The following is a 15,322-nucleotide window of genomic DNA, read 5'->3' on the forward strand; positions in this document are numbered from 1 at the left end:
AAGCATTTCTCCCAGCCCGTAGCAGTCCTCTCACAAAACCTATCCCTAAGTATTAACGCGTGACCTACAAAGAATGCTGTGATCGTAGTCCCAAATGTGGAGGTTTCTAAAAATAATTTGGTAGAAGCTGATGCTGAATAACAGACCATAACTTATTACTCCAGAGAGACACTAAATTCTGTGATGGTTTTAAATAAAATGTTTTATTAATATTTCATATAGACTTACTGATATTAGACACTTTGTAATTAGACTTTACTAATTACAAGACAGGACCACCAAAGGAGTTAAAACCGATTTTGAACACAAAAAAGTCACATTATTGTGTGACTATATTTTTAGAAAACTGCTAACCAGTTTCTGATAATTATTGAAAAGAAAACAGTGGGCAACATACCTTCAAAAGAAGGCTTGTTTTCACTGAAAAATTAGCTGAAAATCCTCATTAAATCCCCAAATATTATGAAGGTAGTATGGCCAGGACATCATTCATTCTACTAGGTACACGTGCATTTCGGAAATTTATTAAATGTCTAGTATGCAATTTGCATATATTATTCCTGTTTTCAAAACAAATTTATGAAGATTATTTCCATCTTATAGATTAGGAAGCTGAGGCTAATAAAGGTTGAAAAGTGTGGGAATGTTCTTTTTCCACTTGATTTATAAGTGAAAACTCTCCATAAGGACAGGGACTTTTCCTGCCATGCATATTACAACTACATTTCCTGCTTTGCCCTCTGGTTTAATTGTTCATGTTCTTTTAGATGTAATTAAAATTTTTAATGGTATCGATGTTTTCATATATACTCTCATGATTTCTCAAATACCTTGCAAAGTACGTTACATCCCATGATCATATCACAGTCTCCTATTTTTTTGGGTGTATTTTTAAGAAAAAATTTTAAACGTTAAAGAAAGTTGAATAACTTGCCCAGGGTCACATGGTTAGATCGTAGGTGGAATCTGAAACCAGTGGCTTGCGCAGTTACCCTCTTTCTATCATAGCGCATTACAAGGGGAATTTAAGGGACAAGGAGCAACCAAGTGTATAGGGCAGTCCTGGCTCATAAAAGGAATCATAATATACTTGATAGTATGGTTTTCAGACAAACACAGCAAATGCCCAATTAAACTTGAATTTCAAACAAATAAAAGATTTTTAGTATAATAATATATATTAAATATTTGACATACCTAGGCTAAAATATTATTATTTATCTGAAATTAAAATTCAACTGGTGTCCTGTATATTTATTTGCTAGATCTGGCAACTCAATTTGATGGTGACAACATGGTTTCACTCTCTTAATTTCTTCTGCTCCTCAGATTACTTTGTTATGGAGACTTTCCATTTCAAGACTTCTATAACGACAAATGTGACTTGCAGTTTGAAAGAAGAACCAAGAGAAAACGGACTGGCTTAGGCTTTAGAAAATTTAGCTTCTACTAAGTCCTGTCTCTCTCAGATTTGCTTTTGATCTGAGGCCATTTATTCTTTTTCCCTTGTTTCCCTTTTCAGTGTAACAGGGATACTACTTATCCCTGTCATCGTACAGATAGAAGAACTGAGAGTAAGAGCTCAAGATCATTTCTAGTTCTTGACATTGAAGCTATATACGTACGAGGCACTTATCAGTTATTCTTTAAGAGTGTATTCCCCAGAAAATAATCACAGAATGTTAAAAAGGGTCATTAAATACAAATATACGCAAAAAGTGACACCCACTATTCCTCTTATTACAAAAAGTTACACATGTTCATTGAAGTATTTGGAAAACGGAGAAAAGCAGAAAATGAAAAAGAAATCACCCACTTTCTCACTATCCAGATTTAACATCTGGGTATCTTTAAATGCCTTTCCAGTCATTTGTGTGTTTTTTACCTAACTAGGATCAGCGTTCACAGTTTTGGACCCTACTTTTTTGGTCCACTTAATATATTACGTAAAAATACGTAATGACTCATCTGAACCATGATTTTTTCCTACAATATATTTACTACCATAATATTTACTTAAAAATATTTAGAATTATGAATTGTGTTACTTACAAAATTTTCTGTGTATTTATTTCCCAGAAGTTGAACTGCTGGGTCAAAGGGTAGCATATTTTTAAGACTTCTGACGCTGATGGTACACCATTCATATTCCAGTAGCACTGTATGAGACTCACTATTGCTCTGGGCTCTTTCTGGCACCAAGTCCCTATTCTTAAATACAGAAACTGCAGCCCCAAAGGGTAGAATGACCTATCCAAGGACATGCAACTATCTTGATATAACTGCACTGGAAGATTTTGAGAATCTCCCAAATAAAAAGGAAAAGGCATACCTAAAATCAAGAGAAGCTCCTGAGCCCTTCCAAGAGCAAACACAGGAATGAGACCTCTGCCCCCTCGGTTCACAATATCGTGAACAGTGTTACAGAACCTTGCCTCTCGCTCTTCTCGCTTCTCATGGATATGGGTTCCGTAAGTAGATTCCTAAAGAACATATCAGAAGTGTTGAGACCAAGGTTGATAACTCTCAAAGAATACAAAAGTTAAACATCAATGAAATGCAGAAGCAAAGTGACCTATTTCTCTATTAATATGCCATTTACTCGAACATATATTGTTAGAACACTAGTTAGAAAGAACAGATACAAAAGTTAGAATTCACATCCAAGTAATAAGAACTTTTTAGAAAATGGAATCAGGAAATAGTCCAAAAATGTATGTTCCCTGCTCAAGATAATTTTGCGATGCCTTTTTTTTCTTTTAAAGCGTTTTGCTTTCCATGGCTGGGGAAAAGGATATTTCTCCCACCTCTGTTAAGTCAAAGCTTATAAATCAGAAATAGATACTGTTTCTTATAGTTTTGTTTAAGAATATCCCCTAGACCTTACTCTGTGTGGTGCACTGACCAGCAGCGCTGGCATCCCCAAGAGCTTATTGGAAGTGCTGAATCTCAGGCCCCAGCCCAGCCATAATCAGAATCTGTATTTTAACAGCATCACCAGATGATTCATAAGCACATTAAAATTTGAGAAGCACTGCTCTACAGTACCAGATATAATGAAAATAACTCTTATTCCTGAGGGTTTAAAAAAAACTTCCTTTAATTTAAGGTCAGTTTATATGCCAAGTATACTGTGAGCTGAGCCAACTGAATTTGCTCATGACACACTGCACATGGACAGCAACACGCACCAGTCCCTCACTCTTGGGCAGCTGGGGGATGCCGTAGGTGGTGAGGGAGAAACAGCTCTTCTACCTTGAACTAACTGTCCTTGATATTCTTATATAAACCACAGGCCCAATGCACATTTATTAATTTGCTCCTCAGCAATCACCCCCTCTCCACCAAAGCTTCCGTGTACAGTTAATATTTTTAAAATTTTTCTGAGACTCGTAACCTAGTAGTCCAGTAGAACATACACAGAAAGTTAGCAGGTGCTACAGGCCAAAAGACAGTTACCATGGCAAAGACAGTGGGGCCGTGCCATTCTACACAACCTTTTAAGATACTCGAGAAATCTGAGGTAATCAACCTAGACAAGAATATTCAGGAGACAGCATATCATCTCTGATATTAGACTAGAGTTAATATATTTAACAGCAAGAAAGTGGAGCTGCACTACAAAGAGAGGCCCCAAAATGAATTTTCATACTAAAAACCCAGACACATTTATATCTGATCATATATTATGAAAATGAGATGATATTTTTTCCCATTAGAAAAATTCTGCTTACATTACACTAATTACAATACAGGGCAGTAATACTTACAATGATAAGAATATCAGGTTTAATATTAGGAATTTCAGCTGCCATTAAATGTCTGTCTTCTTGTCTTGAGAAATCACCTGTGTACAAAAGCTGTGAAAAAGATAAAGCCAGAAAGTTAGGATTTTGGAAGGCTTCGTTTTACTACTATCTTTAGCTCATAAATTCTTTTATTTATTTTTGGCTGCGTTGGATCTTTGTTGCTGCGTGCGGGCTTTCTCTAGTTGCAGCGAGCGAGGGCTACTCTTCTTTGCGGTGCACAGGCTTCTCACTGCGGTGGCTTCTCTTGTTGTGGAGCATGGGCTCTAGGCGCGCAGGCTTCAGTAGTTGCAGCACGTGGGCTCAGTAGTTGTGGCTCATGGGCTCCAGAGCACAGGCTCAGTAGTTGTGGCACATGGGCTTAGTTGCTCCGTGGCATGTGGTTATCTTCCCGGACCAGGGCTCAAACCTGTGTCCCCTGTGCTGTAAGGCAGATTCTTTACCACTGGACCACCAGGGAAGTCCCAAACTGATATCTTTTAAAAGCAATTGCTAAGTACTTCTTGAGTAGCTTCAATCCACTGAACAGGAAAGTAGAGATCATCCAATTCAGAGACCTATTTATTTAGGTCTTCTTTAATTTCTCTCAGCAGTATTTTTTTTTATTGGTCAAAAGACTTTATACTCCATTAATATCTAAAAGGACAATTACTGAGTTCCATTTTACTTTCAATATCTTCAGATCCTCTCCGTGTTACACTTCTACCACTAGTCTTTACATTCTGAAAGTAATGGGAGTTTCATGCCATTTCTAACAGATCATTCAAGTAAAACCAATTATAAAATTACTCATAAGTCTACCAGCTTCCCTGATCACTCTGTTTTTATTTTTTTGCCACTTCTTGCCAAAGTTTATTTTTTTAACATCTTTATTGGAGTATAATCACTTTACAATGGTGTGTTAGTTTCTGCTGTATAACAAAGTGAATCAGCTATACATATACATATATCCCCATATCTCCTCCCTCTTATGTCTCCCTCCCACCCTCCCTATCCTACCCCTCTAGGTGGTCACAAGGCACTGAGCTGATCTCCCTGTGCTATGCAGCTGCTTCCCACTAGCTATCTATTTTACATTTGGTGGTGTATATATGTCCGTGCTACTCTCTCACTTCGTCCCAGCTTACCATTCCCCCCCTCATGTCCTCAAGTCCATTCTCTGTCTGTATTCTTGTCCTGTCCCTAGGTTCATCGGAACCATTTTTTTTTGTTTGTTTAAGATTCCATATATATGTGTTAGCATATGGTTTTTGTTTTTCTCTTACTTCACTCTGTATGACAGACTCTAGATCCATCCATCTCACTACAGATAACTCAATTTCGCTTCTTTTTATGGCTGAGTAATATTCCATTGTATATATGTGCCACATGTTCTTTATCCATTCATCTGTTGATGGGACACTTAGGTTGCTTCCATGTCCTGCCTATTGTAAATAGTTCAGCTCATAAATGCTTGAAAGTGAGGTTCAATAGAAAAAAGTGGCCTATAACTGATGAATTTAGATGCAGTGCTTGTGTCTGATTCAAAATGTGTAAAGTAATTCAGTCATAAACCATCCAGTGTTTCAATTATTAAACCTAACTAATGGGAATAATATATTCCAAGAATCAGCCCACAAAGATAACCTCTATATTAATGAACTTGAAGCATATGCTCAGTATCTTAGAGAAAAAGGTCATGATGATGAGGAAAGAAATCTACTGAGGTATATGGAAAACCTATCTAGATAGAAGATAAGATCCTACCTCCAACAAATTTCATCATTTGAAATGTGGCTTTAGATTTGCACTTGTGCTGCTCCCGCTTGTCTTCTGCGCTTCTGAGCAAAGCGGCAAGAATAAATGGTTTAGCAGTGCGCAGCACAAGTCATTGTGTAAAAATTTCAAACAATGAGCAGCTACAAAAAATTTAGAACACTATCACACTATAGCACTGGTTCCCAACTCTGGCTGCACAGAAGAATCACCTAGAGGGAATTCCCTGGCAGTCCAGTGGTTAGAACTGCACGCTTTCACTGCCGAGGGCCTGGGTTCAATCCCTGGTCGGGGAACTAAGATCCCACAAGCCTTGCCATGAGGCCAAAAAAAAAGTCACCCAGAGAACTTAAAAATAAAAGGCCAAGGTCATTCTCTCAGATTCACTGGTATTTTATTTTTTAATTTTATTTCTGTAAAATTTTATTTATTTTTTGGCTGCGCTGGATCTTCGTTGCTGCGCATGGCTTTCTCTAGTTGCGGCGAGCAGGAGCTACTCTTCGTTGCGGTGCGTGGGCTTCTCATTGTGGTGGCTTCTCTTGTTGTGGAGCACAGGCTCTAGGCGGACGGGCTTCAGTAGTTGCGGCACGTGGACTCAGTAGTTGTAGCTCACGGGCTTTAGAGCGCAGGCTCAGCAGTTGTGGCACATGGGCTTAGTTGCTCTGCGGCACGTGGGATCTTCATGGACCAGGGATGGAACCCGTGTCCCCTGCATTGGCAGGCGGATTCTTAACCACTGCACCACCAGGGAAGTCCTTCACCTGTATTTTAGAAAGCTTCCTAAGTGATTCTAATGTGCAGCCAGAGTTGAGAACTGGTGCACAAGTGAGTCCTGAAATCCATTAGTCCACCTACATTTTTCTCAAGTTTTTCAAGACTTCCATCAATCTTTTTCATCAAAGATGGTTGGAAAGATCCTTTCTGATTAACCTCTTTCACTCACGCAGTCTACCCTCCTTAGGGGTTTATATGTGAATCCCAGAATATCAAGAGGACATGAATGCCAAAACGTATTTCAATGTTAAATGCATGCAGCCACAAAGAAGGCTCTTCCCTAAAGAGCTTTCAGTTTTCTAGGGACACTGAAAAGGAATTAATCCTACGGTAACATGAGGGGACTTTATTGAGATGCTTATCATTCTCTTTTCTTAATCATGATTAGAGAATTATTATCATGGGGGTATGAACTATGATATTTACAAGGAAAAAGTATCAACTTAATTTTATCTTATGTTTCAGTGTTTTGACACTTTGCTAGTCTTAGGGAATATTCTTTAAAGCCCTGCACTGATTTCTTGTGAGCAGGAAGTTCCCGAGCTAGAGCGTACCTTCACGCCCGCGATCTCAATCATGAACATGGCAGCTCCCAGGACATGGCCTGCGTGGTAACACCAAAACTTGATTCCTGCAACTTCCTTCACTTCATGAAAGTTGATGGTTTCAATTTTGTCCATGCTCTCTTCCAAATCTGTCTCAGTATATAGCATGTCGTCTGCTGATATATTACTAAATTTTTAAAGATGCCAACAACAAAAATTAACGGTAAGATTTTACAAGTCTTTGAACTCAAAGAAATTATCTGTGGATGACATATCCACATATTTCTTAAAATTATATTGTACATATTATGCTATTTAGAATCTCTTGGACCTTTTGTGTATTTGTTTTACTCTGCTATTATAATAAAAATGTTCAGTGTGTGTAGCTATAAAGCATGATTTTAAGCAAAGCACAAACAGTAAAGTAAGGCAAAGTACTCTTTAGGCTAGTACTTCTCAACCTTTCTTCCTGCCCCAACACTCTTGCGAGATAAACTCACTCACATACATTGAACCATGCAGAGTTTTTCACTCTGGGATGTGAAAAGATTTCTCTAAAAGAGAAAAGGTCGTGTTAGAAAGTCTAACATAAGTGTTCTCCTGAAAATTATGCTAACGTACTTCCAAAAAAGCAAGAGAGAGTAGGGGTTAAGGACACACACTCTGGAGCCAGATTGCTTGGGTCCAAATCCCAGCTTTGTCTCTTACTGTGACCATCACAGGCAAATTACCTAACCTCTCTGTGCCTCAGTCTCATCATCTGTAAAATGGGATTCACGACAGAACCTACATCATGAGGTTGATATGAAGATTAAATGAGTTAACATATATTAAGAACTGAGGGCTGTGCCTGGCACATGATAAGCTTTAAGTGTTAACCAGTATAATTACTACTAAGGATAACTGTTCCATTCTTCTGTATTTATATAGAAGAATAACAAATCGCATCTTAGCTACTCTTGGAATATACATATTAAACAGTAAACTTCTGAAGGCTAATCATTTGTGCTATAGGTATCATAAAAATCCTTCAAACTTTCTGGTAAAGGAGTAGATTTTCCTCTTGCAACTGGAGAAAACTTCCCCAGAGAACTTTTTCAATTAAGATAGTCAATTTCCTTAGATCAAATCATCCAAAAAAGATTTCAGTATACAGCATTGTAAAATGTATTTTGTTTTAAATTTTAATAAAATTATGAAATTCTATTTATAGAATATTGCTATCATACCTTATAACTCACCTACATTGCAAAGATTTAAAAGGATGCAAAAACTACATAAAGACTTTAAGGCCAAGGAGGTGTTGGGGACACAACAGGTATTTGATGAGTTGTTATGATGAATGACTAAATTAATGACAGCCTTGTGAACAGAAAGAAAACATCTCATTTCAAAACACAAAATGGTCTATATCTTGAACCGTATGTATTGTGTAGAACCAAGGGCATGTATAAATCTAAAAAAGTAATTTACCTAACTTTGACATAATCTGAAAGAAGCCATCTATAAATAGCTTTTGTGGCATGAGTCATAAATGTTCTTCCTTTGAAACTTGTCTTCTGTAGAAACCAGGGCAAAGCTCCACAGTGATCCAAATGGAAACTTAAAAAGAAACAAAGGGCTTCTGTCAGTTCTTAAAATATTATCCATCATGTATTTTATGTAATAAAACTCACTGTACAGAAAAGTTCTATGTAACAATTACATACTGATACCTTCAGAACACCAAGGATAGGTATGTACAGAAGGAAGGAATAATGCATCTAGTTCTAGTGTAAGAAAAGGATATTAAAAGTATATTTTAAACATCAAAATGGAGCCAAACCTATTCTCAACAGCTAAAATTATAACAAGCGCTTTAGTCGTATAAAGTTGAAACATGTCACTGTTTATATGTGAAGTTCCCACAGAACAATGTGACAACACAGTGGCCTCAGGAGATATTCTGCAAAAGAGCTTTCTTGGTCTTAAGTTTCACAAGGATCCAAGGCATATGTTACCTTCTTCTCACTCTAGAGATGGGAAAGTAAGTTTTTCATAGTAACCTTCTCTCACCTGTGAGGATGATATGGTGTGTTGTCTTAGACTTAGATGTCTGCAATATAATTCCTCGTATAAAATACTCTTAAAACACCAGAATCTTAAAATCTGGCAAAGAATGATCTTTACGGTGAAAGTCCTTGAAAAACAGTGTCCTTAATAAAGAAAAAAACCTACTGACTAATTAGCAGGAGATCAATCTCAGCTGGGTCAATTAAATCGATGTAAGGAAGAGCATCCATTCCTTCTAGGCCTGGGTGGATCCCACAGTCCAACTGAAAGAAACAGAAAAAAGATCATAATTTCCTCCACATTACATTAAAATTCATTCAACAAATAGACAATAATTATAAGTGACCCATCACACCATACATAATCAGGATGGACTCTATACATGTGGGAAGCATTTGGAATGTAATTCTTATTAAATGGGCAAATACGCCATTACCTCTAACTTTCCAAACAAATTTAACTGTAGCTCACATTTAGAGTCACAGGACACAAAATACAAGACATCTTCTTTCCAGCTACTTTTTGTAGGCACTATAACAACGAATGAACTCTTTTTCAAGAACTTTAATATCAGAAATGGTGAACATTTTTAAAGTTTATAGATTCGCTACTACAGATGCGACTACTGTGAGAAGGCAATGATTAGAAACTGGAAACTTCCCTGATCAGGGCAATTTAAGTATTAGAAGGCAAAATCTGAAGAGTCAGTCATTAAGGGGTTATATCCTCATTTTGGTCATATCCTATCAATTAATACAATAAATGACTAAAGAGATGAACGTGTCTGCCATACGCCCGTTCTTTTAAGAGTGGGAGAAACAGAGGAATGGGACCAAAGGACCACGATAAGCCACTGCACCGCCTTCCTAATGAGGACCACGGAGACCAGCTCTTCTAGTCCCTCCACCTCTCAGTCAAGGAAGTGGGCTGAGGAGAGACTGACTTGCCCAAGGCCAGGTATCCTAGCGCTAACTTAGGTTCCTAAGCTGCCAGACCAGGGCCCTACTGTCACACCGCACGGGGGTGGCTGGAGCTCTGCATGTGTTCAGGTGGCCAGTTTCTTGGGGTCTCCCACTGGTGGTGGGGCAGTTAGGTTGGCCAGACCTTCAGGAATGGAAGAGGGACTTTGAAGATACAAAAGATCAGGAGATCCAGTTGACAATTTTACAAACTTAGAATATATTTTCTCAGTTTACTTAATGTTTTGTCAAATTACTAAGTGGAAGGTGTACTAGTTTTCCACATTAACATTTTACACAGACGACCTATACCAACTATGACATTATTCTGGGAGCTAAACAGGTAACTACTGAACTAGAAAAAACTACCGAGCTAGAAAAGACCTAACACCCGAGGCAGACAGGAACATACTGTTAACCAGACTACAAAATAATAATTACCATTATTTTTCTTCCTTTGAATTCCAGAATAATACATGATCTTCCCACTTCTTGCCCAGCTCCACTGTAAACATTCAAAGGAAGAAATAAAAATGACTGAAAAACAATCAAAATAAAGCCCAATAAATTCAAACTTTTTTACAACTTAAACTATGTTCCATCTGATGCCAGCACTCACTTGAGGCAGATAAAAGTTCCACAAAGTTACAAAGATAGCAAAGAACAGCATCAATGTGGGAAAAGATGAAAAGTGACCTTTGGGAGTTCAGGGATCTTTCAGTTGTTAAAATTGTGAGAGAAGCTGGTATAGATCTGAGAAGCCCAAAGGTTAAATCCAACCTTCTGAATGTTACGGTTAAACTGTGATGTATTCAACATGTAAACTAGCAGTGATTCAGATTATTTAATAAGACTCTTGAATTAGCACTTAAGTAAAAACCCATCAGCACTTAAAAATTCTTTCATTTTCTTTAAGATGAAAATATGCATTTACCAAATAGCTTAAATTTAAATAGACTTATCTTATTCCTACCTCTGAATCTCATTCCCTTTTCCTTCTACTTTCTGTTGTTTCAGTATATTTGATACCAAGTATTTCAAATTAATTTCCTTTCTTCTTAAATTAATGAAACAGCCTTGCTTTCCAATTCCCGTAAGACTTTAAGTTAAACTTCGCCTGCTTTTCCAATCCCTCCCCTTCTCTGACTGCCTCTCCCCAACCATTCTAGCTCATGATTCACCCACTCATTCGAGATCAAGCAGGTTTTTTTTGTGTGTGTGGCTGCACTGTGAGGCTTTCAGGATCTTAGTTCCCTGACCAGGGATTGAACCTGGGGCCACGGCAGTGGAAGCACAGAGTCCTAACCACTGGCAGCTTCCATTTGCCAAGCACTGTATTAAGTGCCTAGAATATGGAAAGGCCTAATACCAAGACACTGAGCTCAAGGAACGCATAGGCTGCTAGGAGACAGACATGAGATGGATGCATCCTCAAACTGAGATCCTACTCCAGAGAAAATCAGACCACCACAGTGCTACTGTGAATTCCTGGCCTTCCACTTCAACTGGCCCTCTGCGCTCCCTCTTAAGTGTCCCTAGCTCAGTTTTCTCTTACAGTTAGTGTGGTAACTATTTCAACCTTTCTCCCCGTTCCTAAATTGTCCAACCCTCTATCCTAACTCTTCACTCGAGGCACGGCTTTCTCTGCATCAAAAAATTGTACAGTTCAGCTGCCAATTTCCTCAACTTACCAACCCACCCGCATCTTTCTCTCCTTCCATTTCTCCTGCAACAGAGAACAGACCTCTCTCTCTAAGGCTGATCATTTCACCATGGTTCTACACTCTGCACACTCTCTCCTTCTGAGGAACTGACCCCTGCCTGCTACATCATTGGCTTTTCCCTCACCAACCGCATTTAAACATGCCACAGTCATGCTCATCCCCAAAAGAAAATCCCTTAATTCTCATCTCCTTTAGTCTCCCTGCCCGCTTCCTAAAAGCTGCATACACCCTCTGCCTCTATTTCCTCACCTCCACTCACTCAACTCACTGCAATTTGGCTTTTTACCAACCGCTCTTCTGAAACTCTCCCTGCAGAACAGCTCTTTGTTGCTAAGCGCAAACAGCCCCTCTTTCAGTTCTTTTCTCACTGTTCTCCCGGCAGCACGTCATCCCTCCTGCTCCGTCCCTCTCCGAGCTTGGTTTCACTGACTTCACACTTTCATCCTGTCCTACTGGTTTTCCACCTTAGTTTCCTTTGCTCAGCTGCCTCTGCCCATCCGTCAAATGCCGTTATTCCAAGGGTTCTCTCCTTGGTCGTCTTCTCAGTCTTCCTGATCTTCATTGTCACATTTTTAACATGCTGAGGACCTTCCAAATTTGTATCTGTAGCCAGATTGTCCTCCTGAATTCCAGACCTCTAACAGTCAGTCACCTGGCGTTGGCATCTCTCCCGGGACATCCACAGGCACCTTATATTCAAACATGCCAAACAAGTTTACACCTCAGGTCCCTTGCCCTTGTTCTTCTTTCTTTCTGGAATGCTCTGCCCTCAGATATTGACATAATTGGCTCCTGTGTATCATTTGGGTCTCAGTTCAAATGTCACCCCCTCATCTGCCCTTCACAACATTCTGTAATAACACTTAAAACTACATGAAGTTATTGTATCTACTTCTTTATGGTTTTTCTAACTATTAAAATGAGAGTTCCATAACAGCAGAGACGTTGTCTATTTCATTCACCAATGTATAGCTAGCTACACTGCCTGACACGCAGTAAACCTCAAGAAATACCTATTGTGGGAATTCCCTCGTAGTCCAGTGGTTAGGACTCTGTGCTTTCACTACTGAGGGCATGGGTGCAATCTCTGGTCGGGGAACTAAGATCCCACAAGCCACAGCATGGCCAGGAAAAAAAAAAAAAAGAATGAAAGAAATACCTATTGAATGAGTAAAAACCCCCAAATTATGAACCTTGGAAACATTACGCTAAGTGAAAGAAGGCGGTAACAAAAGGTTACATATTGTAACCCATTTATATGAAATGTCCAAAAGAAGATAATCTGTAGAAATGGAAAGTAGATTAGTAGTGGCCTAGGGCTGGGGAAGTTGGAGGTAAATGGATATATAAGGCCTTCTTTTCGGAATGATGAAAATGTTCTGGAATTAGACAGTGGTGATAGTTGTAAAACTGTATATATTAAAACCCATTGAACTGTACACTTTAAATGAGTGTGCTGATGTGAATTCAATCTCAATAAGGCTGTTTAAAACAATAAAACTCCCAAATTTACTCCAGACCTGCCCCATCTCCTGTACTCCTGGAGTGAATAACACAACCACTTACCAGCTGTCCTACCTAGGAGTCCGTGTCATCCTAACACTCCTCTCTACACTGCCTTTCCCCCAACAACGGCCCCTTACAATACATCTGATCGGTTACAAAGTTCTGAAGATTTCACTTCTTTACTGTCTTAAATCTCTCTCTGTCCAATCCACTGCTGCTCATTTCACTCATTCCAAGCTCTCACTGCTTCATCACTTGGTTTATTTCAATTCATCCCACTGGATTCTCTCCACTTAATCCACCCTATTTTTTTTTTTTTTGGCCGTATCACGCGGCATGCGGGATCTTAGCTCCTCCAACCAGGGTTGGAGCCTGTGTCCCCTGCCGTGGAAGCTTGGAGTCTTAACCGCTGGACTGCCAGGGAAGTCCCTTGTTCCACCCTTTTATTCATTTGCTACACTGCTGCCAGGAGCATCTTCGATCTTCCTAAAACATAATTTCCATCACATCCCATCCTTGCTTAAGATCCTTCCTTGGCTTTCTATAACTGGTGATAAAGACCCCAAATCCTTACACATAAGCTGGACCCTGACAGCCTCTCCCATCTCATCTGCTAATCTTCTAGCCGCAGCCATGGGGAGACTGGCCACAAACAGAGCCCTCTCGTTTTCACACGTGCCACTTCCTCGGCCTGGAGCATCCTTGCCCACACTTCAGCTGTCTTTAATTCCTACTCATTCTTTAGGCCTCAGCTCGTATCATAATTTCCAGGATGCATGAGGTGGCATTCTCCTCTCTGCTGGAAATCCCTTTTGCACTCTCACGGCCTTAGTGCAACGCCTATCTGTACTCTTACAGTAGTCACCATTGACTGAGCGCCTACCGTGAGCTTTACTCTGCACAGTTAAGTACTGCTATACTATTTCCACAGGAGGACATGGGTTCAGTGAGGTTGCTGTCCTAGCAATCGATAGTGTACAGATAGGACTTCAGGTCTGACTCCAAAGTGATAGTCTGCTATTCCTTCAAACTATCTTTCCGGTACTTTTCATGCGGCGCTGCAGCTCCCTCCAAAAGGGTGAATCCAGTTAACTCAGCCCTCCGTCTTATTTGTATCCCTAGTGTCCAGTGTGGCCTTGACACTTGCTCAGTGTTTGCTGAGCACAGGAAGAGAGGACAGGTGTGAACTGAGCAGCGGCAAACTTGGGGCACGTCCCCAGCAGGTGCTCAAGGAGTCCTTACTAAATGAACATGTAAAGGAAATATTTCTGCCTTTTGAAAAAGGCACGTGTTCATGTGGTGCTGACTCATTTCTAACAGTGAGCATGTTTGTGGATTCTAGCTGCTCACTTACAGAATAAGTTCCTCCACATTTATATTTCCCTTTCTAAGCAGCATTCCAGATCTGTAAGGTGCTTCTCTGACAGAAGGCCATTTCCAGTGAAAGGCCAGCCCTCTCCTGGTCAGTCAGGGGCTGAGATTTTGTCCTTAACACCTCGGCTTTTTCTTCCCTCCTTATTCTCCCAGAGTTGGAGCTCTGAATGGAGCTCACAGCGAGTCCCTAATTTACTTCCTTTCCCATCTTGGCAAATACCAAGTTCTGGAGGTAACAGGTTAGTTCTTCCTCGCACTGCCACAGCCTTATCCAGGTCCTCCTCTCATCCTGCCATGCTCGGCGTCACCGGTTCCCTCAGAGCCTGCCACTCTTTGGCGAACAAGAAAGCGCCCAGCGGCCCCACAGACCTTCTTTCCCGGCCCCCAACTCCACATACTCTCCTCCCTTGGAAAAAGCAAAATCCCATGAAACCGAGCAGGCCCCTTCCTATCCACAGTTCTCCAAAGCCCTGCATCCGGAGGCCTGGCCCGCAACTGCGGACCAAGGGACCAAGGGCCGACTGAAGAGCCCAACCACCCGGGTACCCTCCTCGCCTCACAACCCGTGGCTTCATTCCCTCTCGCTGGTCCCTTACAGGGGTCGGATCAGCAGCTGGTCACTCTCTTCTGCGGGAATCGCAGACATCTGCAAACGGGGACGAGGAACAGGTTGCGGGAGGCTTTCTAAATTGGAAGAGCAGCCACAGGGAACCCGCAAGGATGGTCGCCGTCCACCGAGAGCACAACTTCCGGCGCCCGGGCGTCAGCCACCCTAGGCTCCTCCCTCCAACTTCCGGTTGTAGAACAAGGTGTCGGTCCGGGCACCG

General features: G+C 40.5%; 1 protein-coding gene across 1 annotated transcript in view; it reads right to left on the bottom strand.

The window, feature by feature from the left end:
- CPSF3 (cleavage and polyadenylation specific factor 3) overlaps positions 1-15,228 on the bottom strand; it is a 42,034-nt gene extending 26,806 nt beyond the window's left edge. Inside the window, exons 1-7 of the mRNA XM_079941485.1 lie at positions 15,092-15,228; positions 10,333-10,396; positions 9,098-9,195; positions 8,354-8,482; positions 6,890-7,067; positions 3,771-3,860; positions 2,333-2,483 (exon numbers count right to left, since the gene is read on the bottom strand). Coding sequence (XP_079797611.1) covers positions 2,333-2,483; positions 3,771-3,860; positions 6,890-7,067; positions 8,354-8,482; positions 9,098-9,195; positions 10,333-10,396; positions 15,092-15,141 — 760 coding nt within the window. The 5' untranslated portion in view covers positions 15,142-15,228. The remainder of the gene's footprint in view (positions 1-2,332; positions 2,484-3,770; positions 3,861-6,889; positions 7,068-8,353; positions 8,483-9,097; positions 9,196-10,332; positions 10,397-15,091) is intronic.
- Between the last annotated feature and the right edge of the window lie 94 nt (positions 15,229-15,322).

This window comes from Stenella coeruleoalba, assembly GCF_951394435.1.
Source record: "Stenella coeruleoalba genome assembly, chromosome: 13".
Lineage (NCBI taxonomy): Eukaryota > Metazoa > Chordata > Mammalia > Artiodactyla > Delphinidae > Stenella > Stenella coeruleoalba.